The sequence below is a fragment of the Cylas formicarius genome, unplaced genomic scaffold (assembly GCF_029955315.1).
Source record: "Cylas formicarius isolate icCylForm1 unplaced genomic scaffold, icCylForm1.1 PGA_scaffold_4__25_contigs__length_36172078, whole genome shotgun sequence".
NCBI lineage: Eukaryota > Metazoa > Arthropoda > Insecta > Coleoptera > Brentidae > Cylas > Cylas formicarius.
In genome coordinates, this window is record NW_026844334.1 from 14,542,117 (window position 1) to 14,567,917 (window position 25,801).

Consider the following 25,801-nt stretch of genomic DNA (forward strand, 5'->3'; position numbering starts at 1 on the left):
TCCAGAATGATGATTTACTTTAAGAGGACCCTTTATTTGTGTTATTTGCAGATCTGTAAATATTTTGGGTTGCCTGTTCTTCTTCTCCGTTAGTAATAGAATCTGTATCGCGCGTTTTCTTTTTATCTAGTTGAATATGAATGTAAAGCTGAAACGCTTGTGAATTTATCATGATAGCGCTTTGCAAATAGTATCTACTAATTCCAGATTGATGATTTACTTTACTGTATCGCGCATTTTCTTTTTGTCTGCCACAATATAGCGAATTTAAAAACGGAATATTAATCGTCGACCCAGAAATACGCGCTAAATTTGTATCGCAAAGTGGGAGACACAATTTATAAGATATTTCTGTTTTAATTTTGGATGAAAATAGATCTGCTGTGAGTCGGGAATTTGACTTGCTGTGACCGGTTACCAGTCATCACTCGGTTATTTCCCATTCGTGTGCGATACCGGGTCGACCATGAGCGGTCCTTTCAAGAGACGCCCTTCACTTAAAGCGCTTCCACCTGTCGGTAACATCAGAAGATCTTCGATTAGGCGACAATCGTCGGTCGGATTACCGGGCAAACCGGCAACGGCAACATCCGGACCGCAAGAAGTACCATGGGATGTCTTGGATCGGTGTTTTTTACCGGTCATATTTTGCCATGCGGCCGCGTTTACTATTAGCGTAATGTTAAACGTTCTTCATGTGACTGAAGTGAGCACGTTGACATTGTTTATTTGGTTTAGTATAGCTACTATAGGTGCGGTTTTGTTTTATCACAATTTGAAGGTAAGTTAGAAGTAAAACTAATGAGTCTACTCTTAATATTAACATAATATCGATTATATGGCCAACATTGGCTGGCTCTATTCTGGAAACAGACGCCCCTTCAGTTGCGTATTTTTTTGCATGGGCTTTTCCAACAGAGGAGAACTTTATTATTTAAGGGTGTAATGTATAAAGCATTCATTGTCTGATGAATTGAAATTTTATAATATTACAAATACAAATTAAAAATATGTCTTTTTACCGAATAATAATAATAATAATAGAATAAAAAAAAACTTTATACCTGCTCCTTAATAAAATAAAAAAGATGAAAGAGCATTTTAAGTCCTATAGAATAGTGCTTTTTTTCAATTTTTTTTATTTTCTTTATTATAAGTCAGACATTTTTATGGTTTAGTATGAGTAGCGGTTCTGTCGTCTATTACGTGTATCAATTATGCATAAATGTTGCCTTAATAAAATCGATTTGAAGACTTCTGAACATGTTTGATCATTTGTAGTGCTAACTGTTGTTCTCTATATCTATTCGTTTAAATAATTCTCATTTGTAACGTAACGTATCTAGTGTTCAGCAAGTTCAGACGAAATTACAATACACATAATTTAACATTTCATACATGCATTCATCAGTTTCAAATTGAATTAACAAATTTTAATTTTGAGCATATTATTGTAAAGAAACGATACCAATTCCCTCTACAATTACAAAATTATTACATCTCATTAATAATTAATAAAACGCCACAATCTATGTAGGTATCATTTGACCTTTCAACAATTATTATCATAAGTCATTTAATAAAACGCCACTATCTACGTATCATTTGACCTATATTCCACTGCTTGTTTGAAAAACATTTCCCCTCGTTTTCCGGTGTTTTAATTCAAACAAAAATCAGCGAAAAAATAATTCCGAGAATTTTAAAGACTAAAATCAACAAAATCCCACAAACGGCATTAATTTTATAGGCTTTTTTCTGCTTTGCAGTTGGAACATAACAGTTTATTTTTTTATTAGAAAGGGTAATATGCGCGTGATATTAGTTCTGTCAGTTCTTTTGAAATTTGAAATGCGAAAAGCGCCGCTTTATTTGTTTCATTCTTCCATTTTACAAATGACATTTACCACGCTTTCCCTCTTTTTGTAATATCGTTTTTGTAATATTACTAATAACCTATTCATAAATGTAATGCTATCAACATAATTTTTAATTTTTTCATTATCCTCCTTCTATCATTCCATCCCCCTCTTTCATCTAAAAAATTTTTATTGGAATATTTCGCATATCTTACACGTTAATAAAATTTTAGTCGCCTTGTTATGTTGATTGTGCTATATTTAAGAAAAAAAAATAAAAATAGAACACAAGAAATAAAATTAAACTACTAAAATTTAAAAAAAAAAGAAATTTATGATTGCCCAAATACGAAATTTTGCACGAATTGAATGTTCAATTTATTTGCAAGTAAGACGTTGTTATATTGGCCATTAATTAATTGTGTGAAGGGGACAATTTTTGAATTAATTTTGAGATACAGAGTGGTAAAGTTTTTAGGAAACATTTTGCTTCATAAGATCTGAGAAACGATTCTAATTTTTTTTTTAAAGAAACTTCCACAGGCTACTGTAATACTTCTTATAAAACGTCTGGATTCCTCCTGCGTCGGTTTTTGTTGAGTCGAACACGCTAAGGTTTCGCCAGTCATCTTGTTGGCTTCTTCAGAGCTTGACTGAAACTGGCTCGCATTTTACTCTATACCTGCTTATATATTGTTTGAAGGAGGCGAAGCCAAATGAGGGACATGACTGATTCCCATATTGGTAAGCGGTAAAGACTGAGTCGCGGTTAAGATTGTTACTTTGCTTGTAGATTGCTATAGACTCTCGGATTTTTAGTTTTATCGAATTAAATTTTATGTCCGGTTTCGTGATTGTGCTCGGCAACTGCTCATGAGTTTATTTGTCTTAGTCTTAAGGCTCGTTCATGTTCTTTGAGCCCGGTCGAAATTTTTCGTCCGGTCTCTCCAATGTATTCTATGCTGCATATGCATGGAATGCTGTAAACTCCTGGCATCTCAAATGGAATTTTGTTTTTGACTGATCGAATATATTGAGAAATTTTTGGACAAGTGGGAAATCTGATTTTGACGTGATATTTCTTTGGAACATTTGATTTGTGGTCAGTGATGTTTTGAATGTAAGTGGCAAGTGTGAGATTGTTTTCAGCTTCATTGCTATTGGAAGGTTGTGGTGAAGTGTATTTTGTGATGGAAAGGTTAATATCTTTAATGTGGAAATTATTAGAGAGAAGAGCAGAGGTAAGGTGTTTTAATTCTAGATCTAATGACTCGGAGTGAGATAGTTTTACTGCTCTGTAAACAAGAGAGTTGATAACCGATTATTTTTGGGCCGTGCGTCTGTATCCGTAGGTTTTCAGTAAACACAATGGCCCAATGTTAGGTCTGATTTAGACGTAGCGTCTCCACAATTTTGGTTTTAGATGGAAGGTGTCGAGAGCTTTCTTCTCAAAGGCTTTCATAAATATATTTGCGATGACCGGTGATAGCTGCTCCCGGCGTTTGTTCAAAAATTTGACAATTATAAGAAAAAAATGTTCCAGACAAGCATTTTTCAAATAAGGTGAGAAGGTTTGGTTCCAGATTCTCGGATTTTAATATATCTGAAATGATGGTGAGAATTTCAGAAATAGGAACTTTAGTGAAGAGGGATTCTACGTCGGTATTCTGGTTAGTTTCGAGTCTATAGAAATCTATAAGCAACCTAACAATCTTAACCGCGAGTCAGGTCTTTACCTGTCACCAATATAGGAATCAGTCATCCGAGACGGTGTTTATGCCCTTCATTTAATTCCGCCCCCTCAAACAATATAAAAACAGGTACAGATAGTCTAGTCGTTTCGACATAAAAGTCAGCTCTTGTGTTTTTCATTTCAGATGTTTCATTTGTCAGCACTGACTAAATTTTGTTGTTAGCTTGGAATAAATTACAGTTTATAAACGTCATTCAAATTCAGTCTTCCTTTTTCTGGGTGAATTTAATTTTAATTTAAATCATTTAATTTTTTGTATTATTTTTTAAATCTGCCAATATTTTTCATTTCTAAAGCATTGTTAAGATAAAAAGTTACCATAAAAATGTTCACTTCGAGATACAGCGTGTCAAAATGTTATTTTTATCCTGTCTCTAGCAGCAACTGTTTTCAAAATATTTTGAAATAATAAACTGTTTTTAAAATTTTTTGATAAATAAAAGGTTAATAATAATAAACTATTAATTAAATTATCCCACTAATAATTAGGTATTACTTAACTCTTCTTCAAAATGGTATTATGTATTGTATTTTTAATTCGCCAATAAAAATAAAACACATTTGTAAAAACACAGGAGTCGAAAACCAAACCAAAAAATAATACAAGAACGAAGCAAAATATAAATAAAACTTTGACACTTATTGCCGGACCAGACATTTAAAGCAACTATTTACCTTAAAAATATTTAAGAAACTAAATAACACAGTAATAAAACACGAATGTTAAAGTGTCACCTGGATCGTTTTGTTGTAGAAAAAATAAGTCACGATCCTGGTTCGCATTATACACAACATCGTCAAATTAAAAGCATAAAAAAAACATGTCGGAGAATAATCTAGAATCGACGCTTCGTATATACGCATTGGGGTTCCCTTTCGTAGAAAATGAAGTCATTAGAACGGGGTATAGCCTCTGTGGGGATATTAAGCTATATTTAGAAAGAGTCTTGTCTACATTATAACTCGCTCACTCCTACGGAATTAACGATGGAACTTTTAATTGGTACTGTCGATGTGACAGACCGTTAATTATTTTGTTATTACCCTTGTACCTGACGAGCGCCTTCAATGGGGATATAAATTACATTGATTCGGATTAATGCACAAGAGGGGTCGTAAAAACCCGCCACCTTTTTGCAATGTCCACCTTTCCTGTAATTCTCAATCAATCAAACTTAAAGGGAAGCAAAATAATATTAGAGTCACGCCGTTCCATTAGTTCGGTTCCACAGTTATAGGGACAAGGTGTCGCCCGGGTAAATATAGAACAATAAGCCACAAGACATCATTTTTGAAACCTTTTACTCCCATTATCAAATATCTATTACATTAATATAGAGAAAAACGTTGGAATATTCATTTCAATGTTTGTATTTAAACTTGACGCCAGAACTGTATTCTGGTTAGTTTGTAAAATATAAAAATAAGACATCATAACAACATTTGTATTACAATTCATAACACTTAATTAAGCTTGAGTTGAGGAACTCGTCTGCTATCTTAAATGTTACGTATTTTACAAATAATCCAGACCAAAACAAGGGAAGAGGAACCAAAAGAATGGATTGCATTAATTACAGTTGCTTTTAGCCATAGCTTTAAACTTAGTCAAAGACTCCGGAACAGTTTTCCACTAATTAGACAATTTATAGCTGAACCCTATAGATGTTCCAATATTTTTTTCATTTCAACAAGAATTATGTTAAATAATTTATTTCCAACAAATAGAAATGTTCGCTACCCTATCCTTTTCTTTGCAAATGTTTGTGTTAAGTTTTCTTTTGTTTTTTAGTTGTTAGTAAAGTGATCATGAGATAGATATGTGGTTGTTGAATAACGAGTTTTCTGCATATGAACCATACTTACTTTATGGTATAGTTGTGGAATACCTTGCAATACTATGGTCAGTGGGCTGATCTGGGGGATACTATAGGTCAAGTTGAAATATAACTTTCAAGACTCTTTTCTGAATAACCTCTAATGGTTTGAGATTACTTTTATATGCTCCTCCCCAGCTGATAATGCCGTATAGTAAAAATGACTGAACCAACGCAAAGTATAAAGAAATATTTTCTTTTATTGAAAGAACTTGTCTCGTTTGCTTAAAAATATATACTAGGGATCTAATTTTTTTAACTAATGTTCGAACATATATATCCCATTTCAAGTGACTGTCCAATAGTATGCCAAGGTATTTGACACTGTTTTTTTATTTCTATTTGCCAGCATTCGATCGCCTGCCTTGTATATTGACCTAACAATAACCTCTTACCGGTAGAAATTTTTGTATTTATTATACACGATAGCGGTTGGCTTATTTCTTTGGCAATCTCTTTTAAAATCTCAACATCAACCATCAACCATATTCTCCAGGTTCCCTAATCATTTTTTCAATCTCACAAATATCCGTTCCTTCAATAAACATCGTGTCTCTGATATTATGATTTTCTGAAAAGTCGATCGTTGTGGTTCGAATTTTATTCGCTAAATTTTGCTCTATAATAGAGAAATAGACAGTACAAAAATTTGCTATGTTGCATGGATCATGTAATATTTTTTCTAACACTTGAATCTTATTAATCTCATCAGAGTTTTTTTTACTTTTATGAAACAAATATTGGTTTACAGTTTCCCACATCTTTGAGGTTTGTTTATTTTGGTGTATTATGTTTTTGTAAAAATTGTTTTTTACTTTCCTCCTAAGATTGACTATTTTATTTCGGTATTTATATTTTATAATTATCTCTTATTTTAATTTTAATGCAACAGTCCCCGCGGTTTGTCCTTTTATTTCTTCTTTTTTCCTTTCTTTCTTTCATCGTACGATTTGAATAAATTCATTTCCCGCCTGAGTCAGTCTTACAAAATACTGAAATGAAATTTTCATTTTTAGCTAGAGTTTTTGATTTAGGCATATCTACTTTTTTGTAAATAATATATTTTTTATTATTTTTACTTTTTATGTTATTATTTTCATTTAATTGAAAAATGATCAGTAATGTGGGAGTGTCATACAACTTAAAATTCCCTTATCAAAAATTTTATTTTTTGCAAAAATGTGATCTAAACATGCCTTTCGATTCCCATCTAAACATTGATTAAAGATGAAAACCCATACTCACTTAGTGTGTTAAATAATCATGAGTGTCAAGATCGTTTTGATCCAGAATGTCTATATTGAGGTCTCCTAAAATTATTTCAGTATCAGCCGGATTGTTGTACATACGTCTTTAGTTCGTCTCTAAATTCTGAGTTGAATTCTGATTCACCGCACACCGCAAGTTACATGAAAAGAAAATTCAAAATTATATTTTTCCCGCACAACTAAGCAGAAAATATCGGCTAGTTTCCATATTTCAGTTAAAATGATAATATCAAATGGGGTTTTAAATTGTTCCATCATAATTTCAAACTGTGGAAAGTTCTTACGAATACTTGGAAAGTTACTGTGAAAAGCTCTAAAATGATGTTTGGCCGGGTCGCTAATGAAAAGTGAGTTTGCTTGGTGACAAATTTTGTCAATTAACGAATATGATCAGTTGAATACAAATTAATAAGCAGATAATAATATACTTTTTAGTTTTTCTTTATCGTCCTGGTAGTTTTTTATCGTAGTATATATCGTAATCGATGTAATAGAAAGTTAATTTTTCTATATCCATGCATTATATTGTAAATTTGTGTTCGACCTAATATTTATATTTTTTTCTATTTTACCTTCTTTTTTGCAACAAACACAGTGGACTCTGAATGAATCTACCACAGTGAATGGAAAAACGAGTAGCAAAAACATCTTAGGTATCTTTTACCCCACACAAGTGCTATAAGTGTTGCACACTATACTTTTTCTATCACCATTAGTTTCTTGGTACTTTTTTGGCAATTAAATAGAGTTCAAATTTTATGTTTTTTAATCCAAATATTAAGCCAAAGTCATGAAAAGCGAAACTGCATTCAAAAAAATTTACAATGTGTCTCACATTGATTCCGAAACTATCTTTTTGCGTAAATTTAAAACATTTTCGCCGTCGATTCCATTAATCCTTAAAATGGGACGACAATAAGAAGAAACCTCGAGAGAGTTATTTTTAGTTTCTCCTTGAGGACGAGATCGAGCTTGAGGCATCCCCAAGATATCGTTTCGTTTCGTAGTCGCCTCAAAGTGACTTAATGAATGACATTTAGGAATTGGGAATGAGCCGAATTTAAGGTCAAGTTTCGTTATGGAGTATCGTAAATGTTACTCAATGTCAGTCATTGAGTGACATTTATACGGATTTAAGACGCAACGCGACCTTAAAGTCGTTTCAGTTCTTAAAATTGCGCCCTTAAGGTCGTCTTTGAGAGTAGGTGGGAGTGTTTAATAAACCAGTGTCTGAAGAAGTTTATAAATTTGCTGCATAATATACTTTTTCTACGACTATTAGTTTTTGAATACATTTTTGCAAAATGCGCAAACAAATTGCAGATACTAAATACTGTGGATTTCAAGAGTTTTCAATATCATATTGTATTTAACCTTATCAATATGATCGAATCAACGGATGAATGATTTATCCTTTGTAATTATGATTCGTCCTGCGTATAATAATGATCTATGGACTTTACGTCGTACTATACACGACCACACACTTTGACCTAAAATTGTTTATCGGCATTTGGTGGTTGATTGACTCACATTTAACACCAATAATTTTTCGTAAAACTTAAAAAAATAGTGAAACATTCTCCGTATTAAAAAAAATTCTATATCTTTTTATACATAACTGTAGTGGCAATTTAAAACGATGTTTGCGCTTTAACGTGAACTTCGAGCTATTAGTCCTGGATTATGCTGACCTCTCGAAGCGCCTCCATGGATTTCGCTAGGGTAATTCCAAACATGAGGAAAACTAAAGCACGGTATTAATTCGTATTAGCGGTTGCCCTTATTGCAAGACGAACTTTCTGCGCCGCATATTTATAATTTAAACAAATCTATTTTCCACACTGTCACAATGTCACCCATGCTTTTTATTCTAGGTAACAGCTGCAGGAAAAGCTGTCCTGATCACGGGCTGCGACTCACGTATAGGAGGCGCCCTCGCTAGGCACCTGGACGAACAAGGGTTTACAGTCTTCGCTGGATTCCAGAATGCTGCCGACAGCACAATGTCTGGCGAGCTGAAGGAAGTGTGCTCCGGTCGATTACACGTTCTCCAATTGGACGTCACTTCGGAAAGGGATATCCTGGCTGCCTCGCTCAGTATCGTTGAAAACTTACCAGATGGCGCTCCCGGTCTATGGGCCGTCATACATGCCGCATCTTGGGTGGCGTTGGGCGAAATTGAATGGGTTCCACCCCAGGTAAATTTTAACGTTTTTTCCTCATGTAACTTAATAAAAAAAGTTTACTATATTGCTACCCGGCTCTAAACCGAGATTATGCAGAAAATAACTTAAAGAAGGATCGTGCTGCAGAAATAAGTAGCCGGCGCGTCATTGCTTTTTTCTAAATAAATACATACTTTTAAGGAATATATAAGCCACAATAGTAAGAAAAACTGGGTATGATCTAAACTGGAATTAGGGCGGCGAATTAGAAAAGTGAGACAAATTTTGAAATACGAAAACACAACTAGTAACGGGGATTCTTGCCTTTGTATTTCTAATTTATGTAAATGGAGAATGGGGTGTTATCATTGTTTAGTTGCTTTACTTGCCGATATAATTTTTGCTAAACACAATGACATATTATTATTTGATAATCAAAATAACGTTTTCCATGGTATTATTTCAAAGAAGACCTAAAATATACAACACTATATTTGAATGTGAAACCAATGTTTTTTATTTCTAGAAAATGTTTCTTTTGAAACTTTTGTGACAACTAAATCAATTATTTATGTACTTGATTTATTTAATCATATTTATATATTTAATTTATATAATTTATTAATTAACATCAGCTTTAGATTTTAGCAGATTATCAACCTCAAAATATACTAAGAAGAATACAGAACAATAAATAATTAAAGTGATTTCACAAATTACCCCTTAGCAAAAGATGTAAGCTCAAAATCCGTAAAGAGACCAGGAAAATTAAAGGCAATAATTATAAAAAATCTGTGATTAATATTTATAGGTGTATCCGCAATTAATATTAACGTGTATGACATAGAAAAAAGTACCGATTTCTAACCGTCTTCCTCTAAATAACATTTATCTCACAAAATCGATATTGACTGCAACAATAATTTTTCAGGCTTCAGCTTTGTATCTGATGAGCAAAAAAATCTTCATTCTTCTGATCGAATGCTCGACAGAATGATAATTTTAACCCTAGGCAAACTTTTTCATCTTCTCATTATCGGCGTTTTATACGTTTCCGTTCGAGTTAATCTAATAGCGTCTATTAACAAGCAAGTAGCGATGGGATATAATTTAACAATTAACTAATTTAAACGAAATTAATTAAATAACGTTGCTGTACGTGTAAGAAATGACCTTCATGTTAATTACAATAAAAACGGCCTGTAAAAGAAACGATGTAGTTTCTACTTCTTATACGCTCATCATAACGGAAAATGAATTTGTTTAAATTATAAATATGCGGCAGAAATTTCGCCTTGCAATAAGGGCAACCGCTAATACGAATTAATACCGCGCTTTAGTTTTCCTCATGTTTGGAATTACCCTAGCGAAATCCATGGAGGCGCTTCGAGAGGTCAGCATAATCCAGGACTAATAGCTCGAAGCTCACATTAAAGCGCAAATATCATTTTAAACTGCCACTACAGTTATGTATAAAAGGATATATAATTTTGGTGACAGAATTTTTTTAATACGAAGAATGTTTCACTATTTTTTTAAGGTGATAAATGTCAATCTACCTCAATATGCCGATAAACAATTTTATGTCAAAATCTGTGGTCGTGTATAGTACTACGTAAAGTCCATAGATCATTATCATACGCAGGACGAATCATAATTACGACCATTGTTAAATTATATTTTACATTAAATAGCTAATTTAAATTGCACAATCGTATGTCATATGATCAGTAAAGCTAATATCTGCAGTATCTTGATTGACAAATAAAAATGTCTTTGTTTCTTATGTGTTCTGAGCAAAAATGTTTAAACAATCTAAAAAACAATTTTCAACGCACACATGCCCTGTCACTCACAACTAAAATTAAAACAAGGTTAACAGGTATCCCTTATTTACTTATAATATTCTTGAAATCTGATTGAAGGCCATTAGATACATAATATAATACAAAAACTGATTTCAATTCGTTGCGCAAAAATGCTCAAAATTTTATTTTTCCTATAACTAAAATAATCAGACATTATTAAAATGTTAGCGATATACATGGAAAATTTCCGAAATATCTTTTTTAGATTTACAATATACAAAAATGTTTGCGTAAAACTTATCAAACTAAATTAATAAAAAAATAATCAATAATTCTTACACGTTCGTCGATCATTTGCAGCCATATTAAAAATGAAGCACTTAGATATATAAAATTGCACTTTTATATGGAATAATGGAAAAAATAGGTTTTATGTTATTGTCTTGAAGCGTTGTGTATCTTCGGCCCAAAAAAAGTGCTGGTGGTGTGGCTAAAAACTTCTAACTGTCAATTAGCAGCTTTTAGGCTTTTATGTGGCGAATAGATGCAGGACATTCATCAACACCCATATGAAATTTAGCTCACAATAGAAACAAAGCCTTCCGACCACATATTTTGAAGAGTTTCTTGTTTGATGAATCACATTGCCACCTCACAGGGTGTGGTAATAAATAAAATAGTTAATTGTTGCAGATTGCAGATTGACAATAAGTATGTATATATGGAAAGTTCGATCACTCTTTAGATTGCAGTCCCCTGGACTGACTACGGGAATTAAAAACTCTTAGTTTATGAACCTGTTCCAGCTTTCCCGTCAACGGGTAACATGATTTCCAACCTATGTTGCCAATAATAGAGCTCTTTTGGCGACAGGAGGTATTTCTAGCGGCCTCTATCGGTGGTCTTACAAATTGTAATTTTTTGCTGTTCAATAATATTTACCAAATTCGAAAAGCTAATTAAACAGGCAATTTGTTCCTCAAAAAAATTACCAGAACGGTTAAAGATAGTAACACATTTAAGATATTTGATATCAAACTGTGATCATCGTTTAAAATGAATTTTTATCCCAACAGAATAAGCCGGGGAATGGGAATAATAAGGGAACCTAATTTCACGTCGTAAACGATATGAAAACTGCTAAACGGTATGCAAAACAGTTAAGAGCTTTTTAAGCTTTAATTTTTGATGTAACTTTTGTTTACTTGTTTCACTGCCTCGTTTAACCACGAACCGACACCGCAAGTGGCAACTGCTAATTTTCCCCATTTCCAATTTTAGTGTGCTGCGTCGGCGTTTGCATCACCTGGAAAATTAGAAATTATAGAACACATCAGATTATGCCATTCACGCATTGCTACCGATTATTTTTGAAGTCTATTTTCAAGTTTAACTACAACCCCACCCCTGATACCAAAATTTTACTTTTACTTTACGCTCTTAGTTTTCAAATTTTTGCCACAAATGGAAGCGGTTTAAAGAAGCAAAAGACTTAAGAACTGAAGATGGCAGAGAGAGATACTAGAGTAAAATCAACCGTCTTCTATCTTGTATGTGTGGTAGGTACAAAGCGAATTTTCTTCCTTTTTTTCTTTTTGCTTATAATTTTATTTATCAGTGAGGAAGCATAAGTTATTTTATAACCTTCCCTGTAAAAAGTGAAATATTTTAAAATAAATCAATCGCATTTCAGTTCAAGGACTTTATTTTTCCCCTAGATACGCCACAACACACACAAACACAACACAAATTAGCGATTCTCTGAACAAATCAGAATTGATTAATTACCATGAAGCCTATAATAATTATTTATATTACAAATGAGACATGAGATTAAATGCAATAACGAGACTTAGAACTGAGAATAATCATCGGAGTTTTGGAGGAGTAATATACAAAATAACCTAGTAAAGGGTGATTCAATATGGGTTTCCACATTAAAATAATAAAAAAAACTTGGAAGAATATAAAAATATACAAACATTTTTACTTGCCATTTTAGATTAGTGTATTACAATTAGGTATGAAAGATGATGTCATTCAAATGACCCCCGCGACTCATGTGGCATGACGTAATTCGTTTATTGAAATTTCCTATCACTTTTTGACACAATTCAGGTTCTATTCCGGCTATTTCACGTCTAATCTCCTGTTTCAGCTGTGGAATAGTGTTTGGTTTTGGTTTATTTCTATATGCTTTTTAGATACCCCCAAAAAAAATCTAGGGGAGCAAGATCACATGATCGCGGCGGCCAATTGATATCGCCGTTACGTAAGATAATTCGACCAGGAAACTTGCCCCGCAGCAAGTGCATCGTTTCTCTGGATGTGTGGCAAGTGGCTCCATCTTGTTGGAACCACAAATCTTCAACGACCATACGTTCCAACTGCTCCCAGAAAAAAGCAGATATCATGTTTCGATAGCGAACACCATTAACCGTAACAGCGTTCTCCGCATTATCCTCGAAATAAAAAGGGCCAATTGTTCCTCCGCACCAAAATGCGCCCCAAACAGTCACTTTTTGAGGATGCATTGCTTTTTGAACAATTTCTCTTGGATTTTCTAATCCCCAAATACGAGCATTGTGTTTGTTTACAAAGCCACCAACGTGAAAATGTGCCTCATCGCTAAAGATAATTTTCGTTGAAAAATGAAGTCTTTTGTTAAAATTCGCTGTGTGGTTGAATACGTAAGGCCCGCTTGCTGCGATCGATGACGAATCGATGTGTTTGGATCTTCGGCTACACTTTCGCGAACAACGGGAATATTTTGATCTAACCAACCTGCACGAGCACGTTGAGGGACTTTGAGGTTAGTTATAGATCCAGTTTGCTCAAATTTTTGAACCACATTCCAAATTGTCCTCTCAGAAGGTCGATTTTGTGAGCCGAAAAATTCACCTAGGGTCCGAAATGCATTTTTTCTTGATCGACCATTTTCATAATAGGCTTGCACAATTTTTGCACGTTGTTCAGTCGAATATTGCTCCATGGCTAATTTTGTTTATGTTTTGAGGTTAGAAATCTTACGATAATAAACAAATACAGTGGCGTTTCAAAAATATTTCAGATTGCAATGTGGAAACTCTTATTGAATCACCCGTTATATAGTATACTGCTGGTATATAAATAGATCATATTGGGTAATTGATTCGAATAATTTAAATTTAAGATAAATATGAACAAAATCTTCTCAGTGAGTTGAAGTATAATATAAATAAAATAAACATAATAAAATATAATGCGCTTTTTGTGGCACTTTTATATATCCTCAATTGTAACAAAAATCACTCACAAAAGCAAAAATCAAAATTTTAATCTTTTCGAAAAATCAATTAAAATTTTCGTCCCAATCAAAAAAACAAAATTTTCTGAATGGTGATATCTTTCTTATTTTCAAATATCCTATGTTTTTGTAAAAATATATATTTTTTTATACAAACATTTTTTCATTTATAGAACCAAACAAATATTATTTTTATTGCTTAAGATCAAACAAAATATTTGGAGAATTGTAGGTGCATACGTGTTATGGAAAATTCGCAACTTCAAATAAAGTATCCACAATTTCCATTATATTGCAAGTCAATGATCAGTTTTCAAATTTTTCAAAGAAACTTCCACAATGTGCAATAAATTAAGTTTATCCGGAAAACATGCTAATTTAAAGCAATCTTAATTAGTGAAACTTTCGAAAAGAGATAAATAATATTTAAAACTTGCGCCCAACATACAAAACATATAATTCCAGTTATATAAAAAAACACCTCATACAAAAAATACCACTGGGATAATAAGGCAGTTATATTTAAAAGCCTTTGTTTTTAAGTGAAAAAAAAACGTTATCTATGCCATACTAAAAAAGATATTTATGAAAAAATTGTAGTAATTTCATGTAAAACACAGGTAATAAATATAATAAAATATATTACTTTTACAAAAAAATAAAGCAACGCTTCATCATTGTGGTGATCGGTCATATTACCTCGCAATAAAGTCGCAGAAACATCCAATTTGGCAACCGTTGAATAATTCAGCGCGTCTGGTTAGAAAACGGACGAAACGTCAATAATTCAATAGGACCGAAAGGTGAACACGACCATAATAAAACGCACCGCGTTCTTCAAATTCGACGTTATTGAAAATTGGAAATGCAGTTTTCATGATATAAGTAGGTCCTATACGTATTCGGCGGGGTTTGTAAGCTTTTAATAACTTGAAAAGAAGTCAGTATACGTTAATAAAATTTTGAATTTGAATTATCCATTTTTTGAATAAGTTAAGATCAAGAAGTTGCAATCCCATACAGTAACACAAAGCGGATTTGAAATCAAATGTTTACTTTCATTATTTTTGCAATTTTGCCCCCGTCTACTTGTTGCCAATGGTACCGGGCCGGATTAATGAAGGGAAGTGAATACTTGTTTTTCTAAAGCTAGAAGTTTAATCGAGTTTTTCAAGAAAGACTGTTAAATTACTTTTTATTAAAAACTTTTAGTACGCTAAATCCTAACTTTGACAATTTCGCCAAACTTTTCAGCATGGATATTAAATTCGATCTAGTAGGTTTAAAAAGCGTTTAAGGGTCGGAAGGCAGATACTACTCAGCAAATATTGTCATCGCTTTCCTGCGACACAGTGTGTTTTCCGTAGCTTGAAAAAGTTAACCTTTTTCCAAGTTTATCTAAGATTTAAGTTAAGCAACGCTACACATTAATAAATAATTTTTATTGCATCTGACTATTTTACCAAAATATTTTTTCAATTTTTTACCATTGGTTTTGGATTTTCCATATACCTAATATGAAACAAAAATTGAGGTATCTGAGCAAACCCCACTTCATTCCCAACACGTTTAACATACGATACACTTTTTAGAAAATGTAATGATTGTAATTTTTGAAGGGACTGTCTTTTTTAGTCTAAATCTGAAACTTTCGTATAAATGTTGTTTTGTTTCCGTTTTCAAAATAAAAAAAATAACTCAGGAAAACCAAACAGCAGTTTAACTCTACCCTTCGTTTTATCATTATGTTTTCAAATCGTTAGAAATTCTATAAAATATACTATATGTCACTACCAGGGAATAAAAATATGTTTTATAAACAATTTTATAAGTTTTTTTTTGTAAGTTCTAGGTCGCAATTATTAGGTTCAAGTACTAAGCGCGGTCACAAAAAATCAATATAATTCCTCATGCCAATAAGAATATAAATTCGATGGAATACATATGGCGACACTCCATAACTTCGTACATACATCGTAAGCGGAAGCGGCTAAGTTTTGACTACCCCTAACGGTTCATAAATCATTTTATTTTGCAAACGTCCATGCATCAATACATCATATGTGATACATTTTTTAGCCGATACAGCTGCTTACTGAAAGAACACTTTCATGTCTTACTTTCGTCGATTTATCACAATCTGACAATCTGGTCCTTGCTGAAATACCTCGCATGTAATGTTTCGAAGCGTATTGTCCACTGGTTTGTTCTGACTGTAAAATAAACATTATACGTAAGTGACAAGGAGTTAAAGAGTTGCGCATTTGACCTAGTTTGAACGTAGAAATAAAACCAGACTTCTTCAATAGTTTTCAAACAATTTTGTATTATTTATTGTTCCGTCATTTATAATTTCAACCCAAATTAGCTAATTAAAACAAAATAAAACGATGAGGCTAACTTGTTTTGTACTCATTAGTCAAGAAGTGGAAATCTTTATTAGTAATTGTCATTGATTGTTTACCTCTTAATAAAAATTCAGATAATTAAAATCCCATCTTCATAGCAGACCTGAATCAAGTACTTAACTTCAGCTCTGCATTGTAGTTCCTAGTTGGTATGGTCTGTTCATAGATATAAGAATATGACCAACTGCTTTTGAATGGGACTATCCAAGTTCGGTCATTAACATACAATGCAACAAGGTAAAATTGTGGTCCGTAATAGAAAATAATTTTATGCCTACCTGTGTTTAATATTCTTTGGTTTGGTATACTAATTAGTTTAAGTTTATTAGTAACCATTCTTATTTCGTGTGTAATACAGCGTTGTTGCATCCTGTGCGAATTATGCAAAATATGTGCGGGTCTAGTGTATCTCAGGAGATGCTCCCGCCCAAATGTAGAAAACATTATTCTATTGAGACTAAACGTGGTGCCGGCAAGCAAGCATCTTTAGAAGAAACGGCCACATTGACAAAAATTCCAGCATCAACTGTATGGAAAATTGTGAATACCATTTCAGCGACGAAAAAAAGAAGCGATGCTGACATTTTCTCGAGTGTAGATGAAAGTGATCAAGATATAATACGGCGTAAAATTTACCAGTTATACGAGGAACAAAGCGTGCCTACATTAGATATCTTAATTAGGAGGCTTGAAAAAGATGAAACCGGTGTTAAATGTGGCAGAACTACCTTATGGACGTGTATTCAACACATAGGTTTTAGGTTCAAAAAAATTGACAAAAGCAAGTTACAGTGGAATCTTTTAGAATTCGGAAATATCTGGAATATCTAGAAAAAAATAGGATTTACAGAGAACAACAAAGGCCAATTATTTGCTTGGATGAAACCTGGTTCGTCACTTCGACCCAGGAAAAGGGTTGAGTTGACTCAACTGATAAGTGTAAAACAAACGCGCCATCAAAAAGAGGTAAAAGAATAACTATTTTGCATGCTGGCTCTAAAGATGGTTGGATTCCAAATGGACTTTCTCTGTCTGCGAAAAATATTAAAGATTCTTCTCTGGATTACCATGAAGACACCACAGCTGATTTATTTGAAAGTTGGTTTAAAAACAAACTAGTTCCATACGACATTTATTTTCACGAAGATTATACCAAAAAATTGAGGTTCTACAAAGCTTGAACCTACAAAAGGAATACGTCTGTGATAATTATCCAAAAAGCTAGGGCATACAGTTTTAAGGCTTCCACCTTACCACTATATATTTAATCCCATTGAACATATTTGCCACCAACTGAAATCTGCCATTCGTCATAACAATGTTTTTCCCCGTGTTAACTCCAATGTCCTCAAACTTATAGAAACCGAAGTTTTTAACATCCCTACACAAAGTTGGTCAAATTCTGTTATACATATAGAAAAAGCAGAACAATCTTATATCCATATTGCAAATAATATAGAACAAATAATAATTAGAACAGGCGATGATAGCGATACTGATACTGATATATTATGTGAATAATTTTAAGTAATTTAAGTAGGTAATAAAAATAATTTGTAATTTTATTTTAGATTTAAACATAAATACATACATAAATAAATAAATATTGTTTTAGTAACAAAACCCCAAATAATTAAATTCTAAGCAAAGTACGGACCTGTTCGGTCATATTTCATTCTTACAGCTTGCCCGGGTCTTTCCTTAATTCGTATCAGTCAGTCACTTTCTTATATCTACGAACAGACTTTAACTAGAAAGTTATCCGCCTAACTTTCACTTCAAACTGTTGGAAACTATTGACTACTATATAAATAATCAACAATATAGAAAGTTGATTTAAATCCGACTGTCGCCTGAAGCAACACTTCATTGAGAGAGCCCTGTATATTTCAAGCGCGCAGGTGCCCGAAACTTTGACAAATGACCCCGCACCTAAATACATGTAAATACTCCGGAATTTGAAAAAAATATTTATCTTCTAACCCAATTTCTCATCGAGATTGCGCAGAAAAAAGGTTGCCAACCAAGTGCGTTCCATTGCCAATATTTATTGCTTAATGTTTTTAGTTCGGGATTCAATATTGACTTCTCTAATTTATTTTAATAAACAAGCGTAACCGTGTCAGTTATCTCGATTAAAGTGACAGTCAAAAGTTAAAGTTATGTTAGCTTTTGATATGTATAAATGTATAACAAATAGAAATGGAAGCTAAAGCAAGTAGAGAGAGAGAGAGAGAGAGAGAGAAAGATCGACAGAAAAAAACAGAGCAATTGAATTAGCTGTCTTGCAACTTTATAAACCAAACAAAAAAAATCCATTTTCGGACCCGAAAAAGTTACCTTTTATTACAATCCCGGCTAAAAGTAATTCGATTTGGTATTTCAAGCTGAAATCAATTAATAAAAGCGAAACCCTTCACGTTGTCAAAAAGTTGCTAAACTAAAAACCAACATTTCATTTTATAGAAGTGGCATTAGAAGTTTCTCAAGCTACACGGAAAGTTCAATTTAATTATTTAACTTAATATAATTACTAAATATCAAACAACAAATGGACGTTTGTCAGTAAAGTATATATTTTGAAAAGCTGTAGTTAGGCTCAGCTCAATTTAAATTAAAGAAATCATACTTAGCACAGCAGCTCTAGGATTTAAAATTTACTAACAAGAGCTGTTAGGAAAAAATACAATTTTATTTTATAAAATAAAGTAATAATCAGAGCCAATTAGACATAAAAATAGTGATCAAATAACAAACATTCCGACAAAGCTAGATTTTAGTGGAGACCTTGGCCACACTAGTCAATCCCATTCAAATTTTTGTTCCTCCTCCCTTCAAAAATTTCGTTTTTTGGATTTTTCTGGAAAACGGTAAGTTATTTTAAAAAATTGGTGCCAGATGTAAATTGTGGATCATTAAATTATGTACCAAAATGGTTCTTACTATTTTATCCTAAAATTTGAAAGAGTTACAGTCTGCTTTTTATGCACCCATTTCCACTCCACCACTACCTCACTTGGTGCTTTTGTCTAACGATGTTTCTTCGGCTTACTGCACGAACTGTTATGTTTTATAGGGAAATATTATATTTTCTTCATTATGTTTATTATTTATATTTATTGATTTATAGTGTAGTTCTGATTTTTAATACTGATTTATGCTCTTCAAAGTTACTTCAAAAATCATGTCTTCTTCGATTTCTTCTTCTTCCTCTTTTTTGGATGTTCAAAAATTATTCCAATGAAGATAAAGATTTTTAATTTTTCAAACGAATTTCCACAGGTTGTTTAGAAATCTCCTCGATTCCAAAACTAAACAACGAATGCACTAAAATTATTTCATTTAATTCATTCGAAATAGGTAGTGGGCGTTGCCACGAGGATAATAACGACGGATGTTGATCAAGGTCATCGTTTTATAGTTATCTATGCAATAAAAGTTAACGTTAACTTAATGGTAAGGTAATATCCAAATTGAATTACAAAAAGCGGATATGGAGCTTTCGACCCTGATCACGGTCTACAGAAAACAAAACTTTACATTCAAATGTTAAATGCGCTCTTTAATTTGTTTTAAAAAATTGCAGAGAAAAATCCTCCTCCTATGGCGGTCACCATGCAAAATTCATGTTTGTGCTGGCCTCGTATCTTTCGTAATTCAATCTTCCCTTCCTGTATTAGTAGTTGTAACTGTTCACGTTCTATAAGTCGCATTATATGATCGAGATCGGTTGCTTTCCTGATTTTTGTTGTTTGTTATTTGGAGGAGGGTATTCATTCTAGCTAGTACATCTGCATTGGCCGTTCTAGTAGTCCAGCTTATGCGCAGCAACTCTTTCAACTATTCGAATAGCGGATTAGCAATTGTGGTTTGTAAAACAATATTATTTTTTATAGAAAATTTTATGGTCTACAATTTATATTTCAGATTTATTTGATAAAGCTTGAAAATGTTAATTTTTGAACTGAAATAACTGTTTTAGCACACATACGATAGCAGGAGACTTTTGAAGCTTTATTTCTACTGGCGCACTACAGGTCTTCACCAAAATCCAGTTCTGAGGGAATTTTTGTTCTTTGAATTGCAATTTTGATAAGACTATAAATTGGTTTCGTATAAACAACCCACTAACCAAAACTTGTTCTTCTTGATTTCAGGTGATCAAAAAAGCGACCGAAATTAATTTCATTGGACCAACAAGAGTAACACAAATCATGCTTCCCCTGGTACGCCGTGCACGCGGTCGTATAATCTACATGACATCTGGATTATGCAGGGTTGCATCTCCTGTTCGAGGAATTCATTGCGGCTTATTAGCAGCGGTGGAATCCCAAGCTGAATGTTTGAGAAAGGAACTCAGGTAATAAATGTAAAAGTCTACTACTGTGTACTACCACAAACTATCAAGAAACGCCTCCCAATATTCTTTAGTAGGACTAATCGATCAACCCGTCCGCTGGAGAAAATACGGATTTGCTACGAAAACAATAACTATGGATAACAATTTGAAATGAAGAAAGCAAAATCGTCTATTTACTGCCCCAGACTTGAAAAAATAAAAATCCAATCCAATCAAGTAATTATACGTTAAACCGCAGTACTGGGATTTACCATAAATTTATTCTGTGTAGCTGTCATTATCTCCATCTAAACTTATTAGTAAACGTAGTTTTTTTTCTAATATTTAAATTTACTTGGTTCCATATGAATTCGATGAATTACATATATACTGGTAAAGACTGTATGTCAATTCTCTGTACAAATTTATAATAAACGTATTTCTAAAAATTGTACGTCACTATTTTCTTGATGATCTTAGAAATCTAGACAAGCATTTGGTATCTTTTATATTGAAATCAACAGGAAGGCGAATACATTTTTCTGAACGTATGGATTATTCTAGTTTAATGATGAAGGCTTAGTTTGACTTTTTTTACATCACTCAAGAAACTAATTACAACTACGAGTGGATATCAATTTGCAATTTTTATAATATAAACATAATAATATTAGCATATTACATCCGAAAATCTGCTAAATTTATACTAAATTGATACATTTTACAATTTTTTTATTTTTATTCGTGTACTAACTAAGAATCACACAAATTTGATCAGAGTTGTCAGTGTGTTTTGATACCGATTTTGCCATAACCATTTCAAAAAATAATGGAAAATGTTTGCTTTAATTGCTTATATCCAGGATCCGTTAAAAGAAATTTGAAATAAAATTTAAAATTCCAAATCAACGGCTTCATACAGGTTCGTATATGAAAGGCATAATTATGCTGGTATATGTACATATAACCAAGCCGGTAATATTTTTGAAACCGTACCCACTCCCAAAGGTTCAATTCTAAATCGGTTTTGGCAAGTGCGTCCCATTTGGCAGCTACCAGTGAAAACAACTCCACTCAATTTTTTTCTCATTAATTTTAATAATTACGCTTCTTGTTTTTTAAATTAATTATGAGCAAAAGGTAAACTTCGCGAAGCTATGGTGAGCCAAAAATACTCTTACCTATGTAATTAAAAGCGCTCAAAAAATGAAAAAGGCAAACATTCAATATTTAAACATGCAATTTTAGCAAAAGTATAGATACCTAAATTACATCTAATTACATACCTAATTGCTTAAAGAATTGGAGAAAATGAGACAATTAGAATTTTTATTGTGCTTATGGAACCAATAGACCGAGAGAAAAAATGACATTGGACAATATTGAGAAAATGTTTGTGCAACTATTTCAAGAATGTATACCAGAGAAACAAAAACTGAGCCTATTTAATATATCTATTCAGTCATACGTATTGTTTAATATTTTGAAAATAGTGTAAACATATTGAATTAGATTATTATTGCGTTGGCGAACAACAAAGTCCAATTAAATTTTCCTTCCTTCCATCTAAAAAACTGACGCGTGTTTCTGGCCGAGTTAACTATTTTATGCCACATAAGAGCAGATAAATTGGTAAGTGATTATGTCTCCAACGCGACAATTATTAGTACGTAGCAAATTTCATTTTCCAATTACGTGGAAATATTTCACAGTGCACCACCACATTACAATTTAAGCTCCGTCGAAAACGCACGCTGGCCGATAATTTGTCATCGAGGAATTTCCATTCGTCTGGCAAATTTTAATTTGTAACTTACCCCATCAAAATAACTTTTGCCAGAATAATACCCAAATTAAAAATGCGGAAAATATTGGCAACTGGCTGAAAAGACAAATTTAATAAATATATGTACACTTTATATATACTTTATTTTTCTAGTAATCAATTAAAATTTATATAACGTGTGCTACCTAACGTATAGCAAAGTCGGATACTGTGACGACTCAAAAACAAAAATAGTATTCTGTGCGATTTGTTCACATAATAGGTAAATTTCAAATTTATCTATTATGTGAAAGGTGAAAGGTAAATTTCAAATTTACCTGAAAGGTAAATTTCAAGTTTACCGACAGAAAATATTTCAAATACTTTACATATTAAGAAACTTTTCACTATTTTGACACGAAAAAAAATAATAAAATTTGGTCACCTCTAGCAAAATGTTGCTGTTAATAATAATTATAAACCTTAATTATATCAGACCATTTGAAAGTTTTTTTTGCGTTGTTGTTTTACATTTTAGCACATCACATCTATCGTAATTTAAATTAATCTTAAATCAATTTAGACCTTCAGTTTGGCCATTAAAATTATGGAACAGTGTGACGGGTCACTAAATCCAATCAAGAATAAAGGTAATGTTGTTTTAAATTCTATATATAACTAACCCTACATAACTGATAAGGTCATCCCCAACTATGATGGCCATATAAAATAAGAAATTCGTGTTATAAAAAAAAATAAATATATCTCGGTGGATTGGGCGTAGTTCTTGCCATTAGGCGTTTCTAAAAAACTGAGGCCATGAAGCACTCCAATAAAGAAATAATATGTATATTATGATATTTAACACAGTTTGGACGATCGCAAAGGTCATTTATTGATATTACGTGATTTCTGTTACAGATCTCGGGGCGTAGACGTTGTAGTCGTGGCGCCAGGAGAATTTACCGCGGGAAATTCTTGGATTTCCGATCAACTTATTCTGGAACAGGCTAAAGAAATGTGGAAACAATTGGGCACGGAACAGAAAAATGAATACGGAGACGGTTACTTTGAAACGGCAGTAAGGAGTTTGGAAAAGTACTCAAAATCGCAGGTATGATTAGAAAAATTTTAATATTCTCGGGAATTCCTTTTTTCATCATGTTTTTTTTAATCATCCTGTGTAAGATACAGCAGTGTGTAGGTAAAGCAGTGCCCATAACTGTTTCTTTACATTAGGTGCGTGCTTCTAGGCATTTTATAAAAGATTGGTCGTCTTGCCAAACTGAGATAAACATATATAGAAATCCAGTGAAAATTGATCAATGTATATATTAAACAGTTAACAAAAGAATCAACGAAATTTATTACATTATATATAAATATTTATTTATTAAAATATATTTCAGTATATTGTATTATCGCAGTGATGAACATTTGGTGCTTAATGCTTAAAACTAAAAGAGTTGTCTCCAAGCTGTCATTTGACTTCTTAGCTACAAAAAAAAACAGTTTGAATCTTGTCTTCGTAATTCTCTAGAGCGCTAAAATATATTCTTACCAAGCTGCGTCTGATCTTGGCATCGGCAGATACAAAATTTCTGGCTCCTTCTGGCCAATAGCAGTTGTACAGATACCTGATTCTAGCAGGTTCGCAGAATAGGTGGGGCCCCTTAATGCCGTAATCGTAGTACATCTTCGAATATTCCGGATACGTATAAAATTTATGGCCATATTTATCGTAGTGGGTCTCGAGCATTTCCTGCAATAGCAAACGAAACAATTTTACGCCATTTATTGGTTTCAGAAAGGACCCGACTCTGCTGAAAGCCTAAATTCAAAATGACAATTAAAATGACGAGAACAAAGAGACGCCGGCGTAAAAATAACCTACCAGGCAAAACTGTATATAGAGCACTTGATAAAAATTTTTTTGGATAGCCTGTTTCGCATCAAATATCTGACTGAAATCCTTTGCAAAATATTTCAACAACACGCACGTTATAAAATAGACTATTGGACAGGTTCCAACGACCGACATTTTTATTAAACCTTCGGAAATTATTCCTAGGCGGTTTAGATTCGCTACGGGGTTGGTTAAAAATACAAAAGGAATTTTAGATGTGTTCCGGCGATTCTCTTAACTGTTCCGCGAACTTTTAGTAGACATTTTTTAAACGGCGTCAAGACAAAGACCACTTGAAACGTCAAACGAATATCCCATAGGAGCAGCTGGCAGGCCTTTCACGTTTGTTTCTTTTCAGGAAGCTGACTTGACTCCGGTGCTGAAAGCGCTCACTGATGCAGTTACTCGCACTTTTCCGCTTAACAAGTATACTCCAGTGACAAGAAAGGAAAAGGTCAAGGCGTTCGTCGCAGAACATTTGCCGAGATCGGTATATGATCTCGTTTATGCATAAAACAGAGACGACGAACAAAAACGGAATCTTCAATCCAATCTCCCATAGCGTAACGTAGAAGCAAATTTATTGTGAATATTAGTTTTGGTTAGTTTTAAAACTGAAAAAGCGAAACAAACACGAAATGTATATCGATTGATATGTGAATAAAGAAGAAAATGGAGAATGAATGTTTCATTGCCAAATTTTTAATTTTTATTAAATATGTGCCCACGGTATTTTTAATAAAAAGTTAATAATGGTTTTTATTGAGGATCTAACAACAAACACAACGCACCGACAAGTGAAAAATATACATTAAATGCTCAAACGACGAAATCTAACTAACTAAGCCAGATACTCAATATTAACCCGAGGTAAAACCTATTATACAGAGTGTTTCAAAACAAATGCCAAAAAATTATGAGGGGATTCCTGGTTTAAAATAAAGTGTAGTTTGTTATATAAATTTTGGGTCAACCTTACCATTAGAGAGATATCGGGCTTACATATATATTTTTTATCTGAAAAACGAAAACACATAGAGCATATTTTATAAATATTTCTTGTTAAATGAGTGAATGACATTGAATTTCTCATTCTTCTTTACTAAATTTAAGGGGAATAATTTATTTATTATTTTTATTATTATGCACTTCTTAGTATTACTTTGGACACAAAATACGATTAATTTAATGAAAAAGTATATTTTCTAAACATTTAATTGTTCACAAATATACTGTAATTATGGTGAATTAATTAATTAATGCGGAAATGTCGTCTTTATACACAAACGTATTCTAGTCGTACCTCAGCTTGTTTATCAGGCCTTATCGAGTGCTACATGAACCTGCAAGTTTCGAAAAAAGTT

The 25,801-nt window shown here is 32.8% G+C and overlaps 2 protein-coding genes across 3 annotated transcripts; one reads left to right on the forward strand and one right to left on the reverse strand.

Moving 5' to 3' along the window:
- The first annotated feature begins 375 nt into the window (after nucleotides 1-375).
- On the forward strand, nucleotides 376-25,117 carry LOC132700535 (D-beta-hydroxybutyrate dehydrogenase, mitochondrial). Its single transcript, XM_060667915.1, has 5 exons — nucleotides 376-781; nucleotides 8,635-8,958; nucleotides 20,585-20,787; nucleotides 23,453-23,645; nucleotides 24,796-25,117. Exons 1-5 carry the CDS (start codon nucleotides 467-469, stop codon nucleotides 24,949-24,951), a joined length of 1,191 nt encoding a protein of 396 aa, XP_060523898.1. The 5' UTR covers nucleotides 376-466; the 3' UTR covers nucleotides 24,952-25,117.
- Nucleotides 23,851-24,689, reverse strand: LOC132701317 (uncharacterized). 2 transcript variants are annotated; one of them, XM_060669124.1, is made up of 3 exons: nucleotides 24,426-24,689; nucleotides 24,093-24,362; nucleotides 23,851-24,027 (listed from the first exon to the last, which is right to left on the reverse strand). In XM_060669124.1, the coding sequence occupies exons 1-3, from the start codon at nucleotides 24,570-24,572 to the stop codon at nucleotides 23,989-23,991; spliced, it is 456 nt and encodes a 151-aa protein (XP_060525107.1). In that variant the 5' UTR covers nucleotides 24,573-24,689; the 3' UTR covers nucleotides 23,851-23,988. The 2 variants fall into 2 exon arrangements, with proteins under 2 accessions (XP_060525107.1, XP_060525108.1); XM_060669125.1 differs by having other exon boundaries at nucleotides 23,862-24,027; nucleotides 24,093-24,293; nucleotides 24,426-24,587.
- Nucleotides 25,118-25,801: the final 684 nt, after the last annotated feature.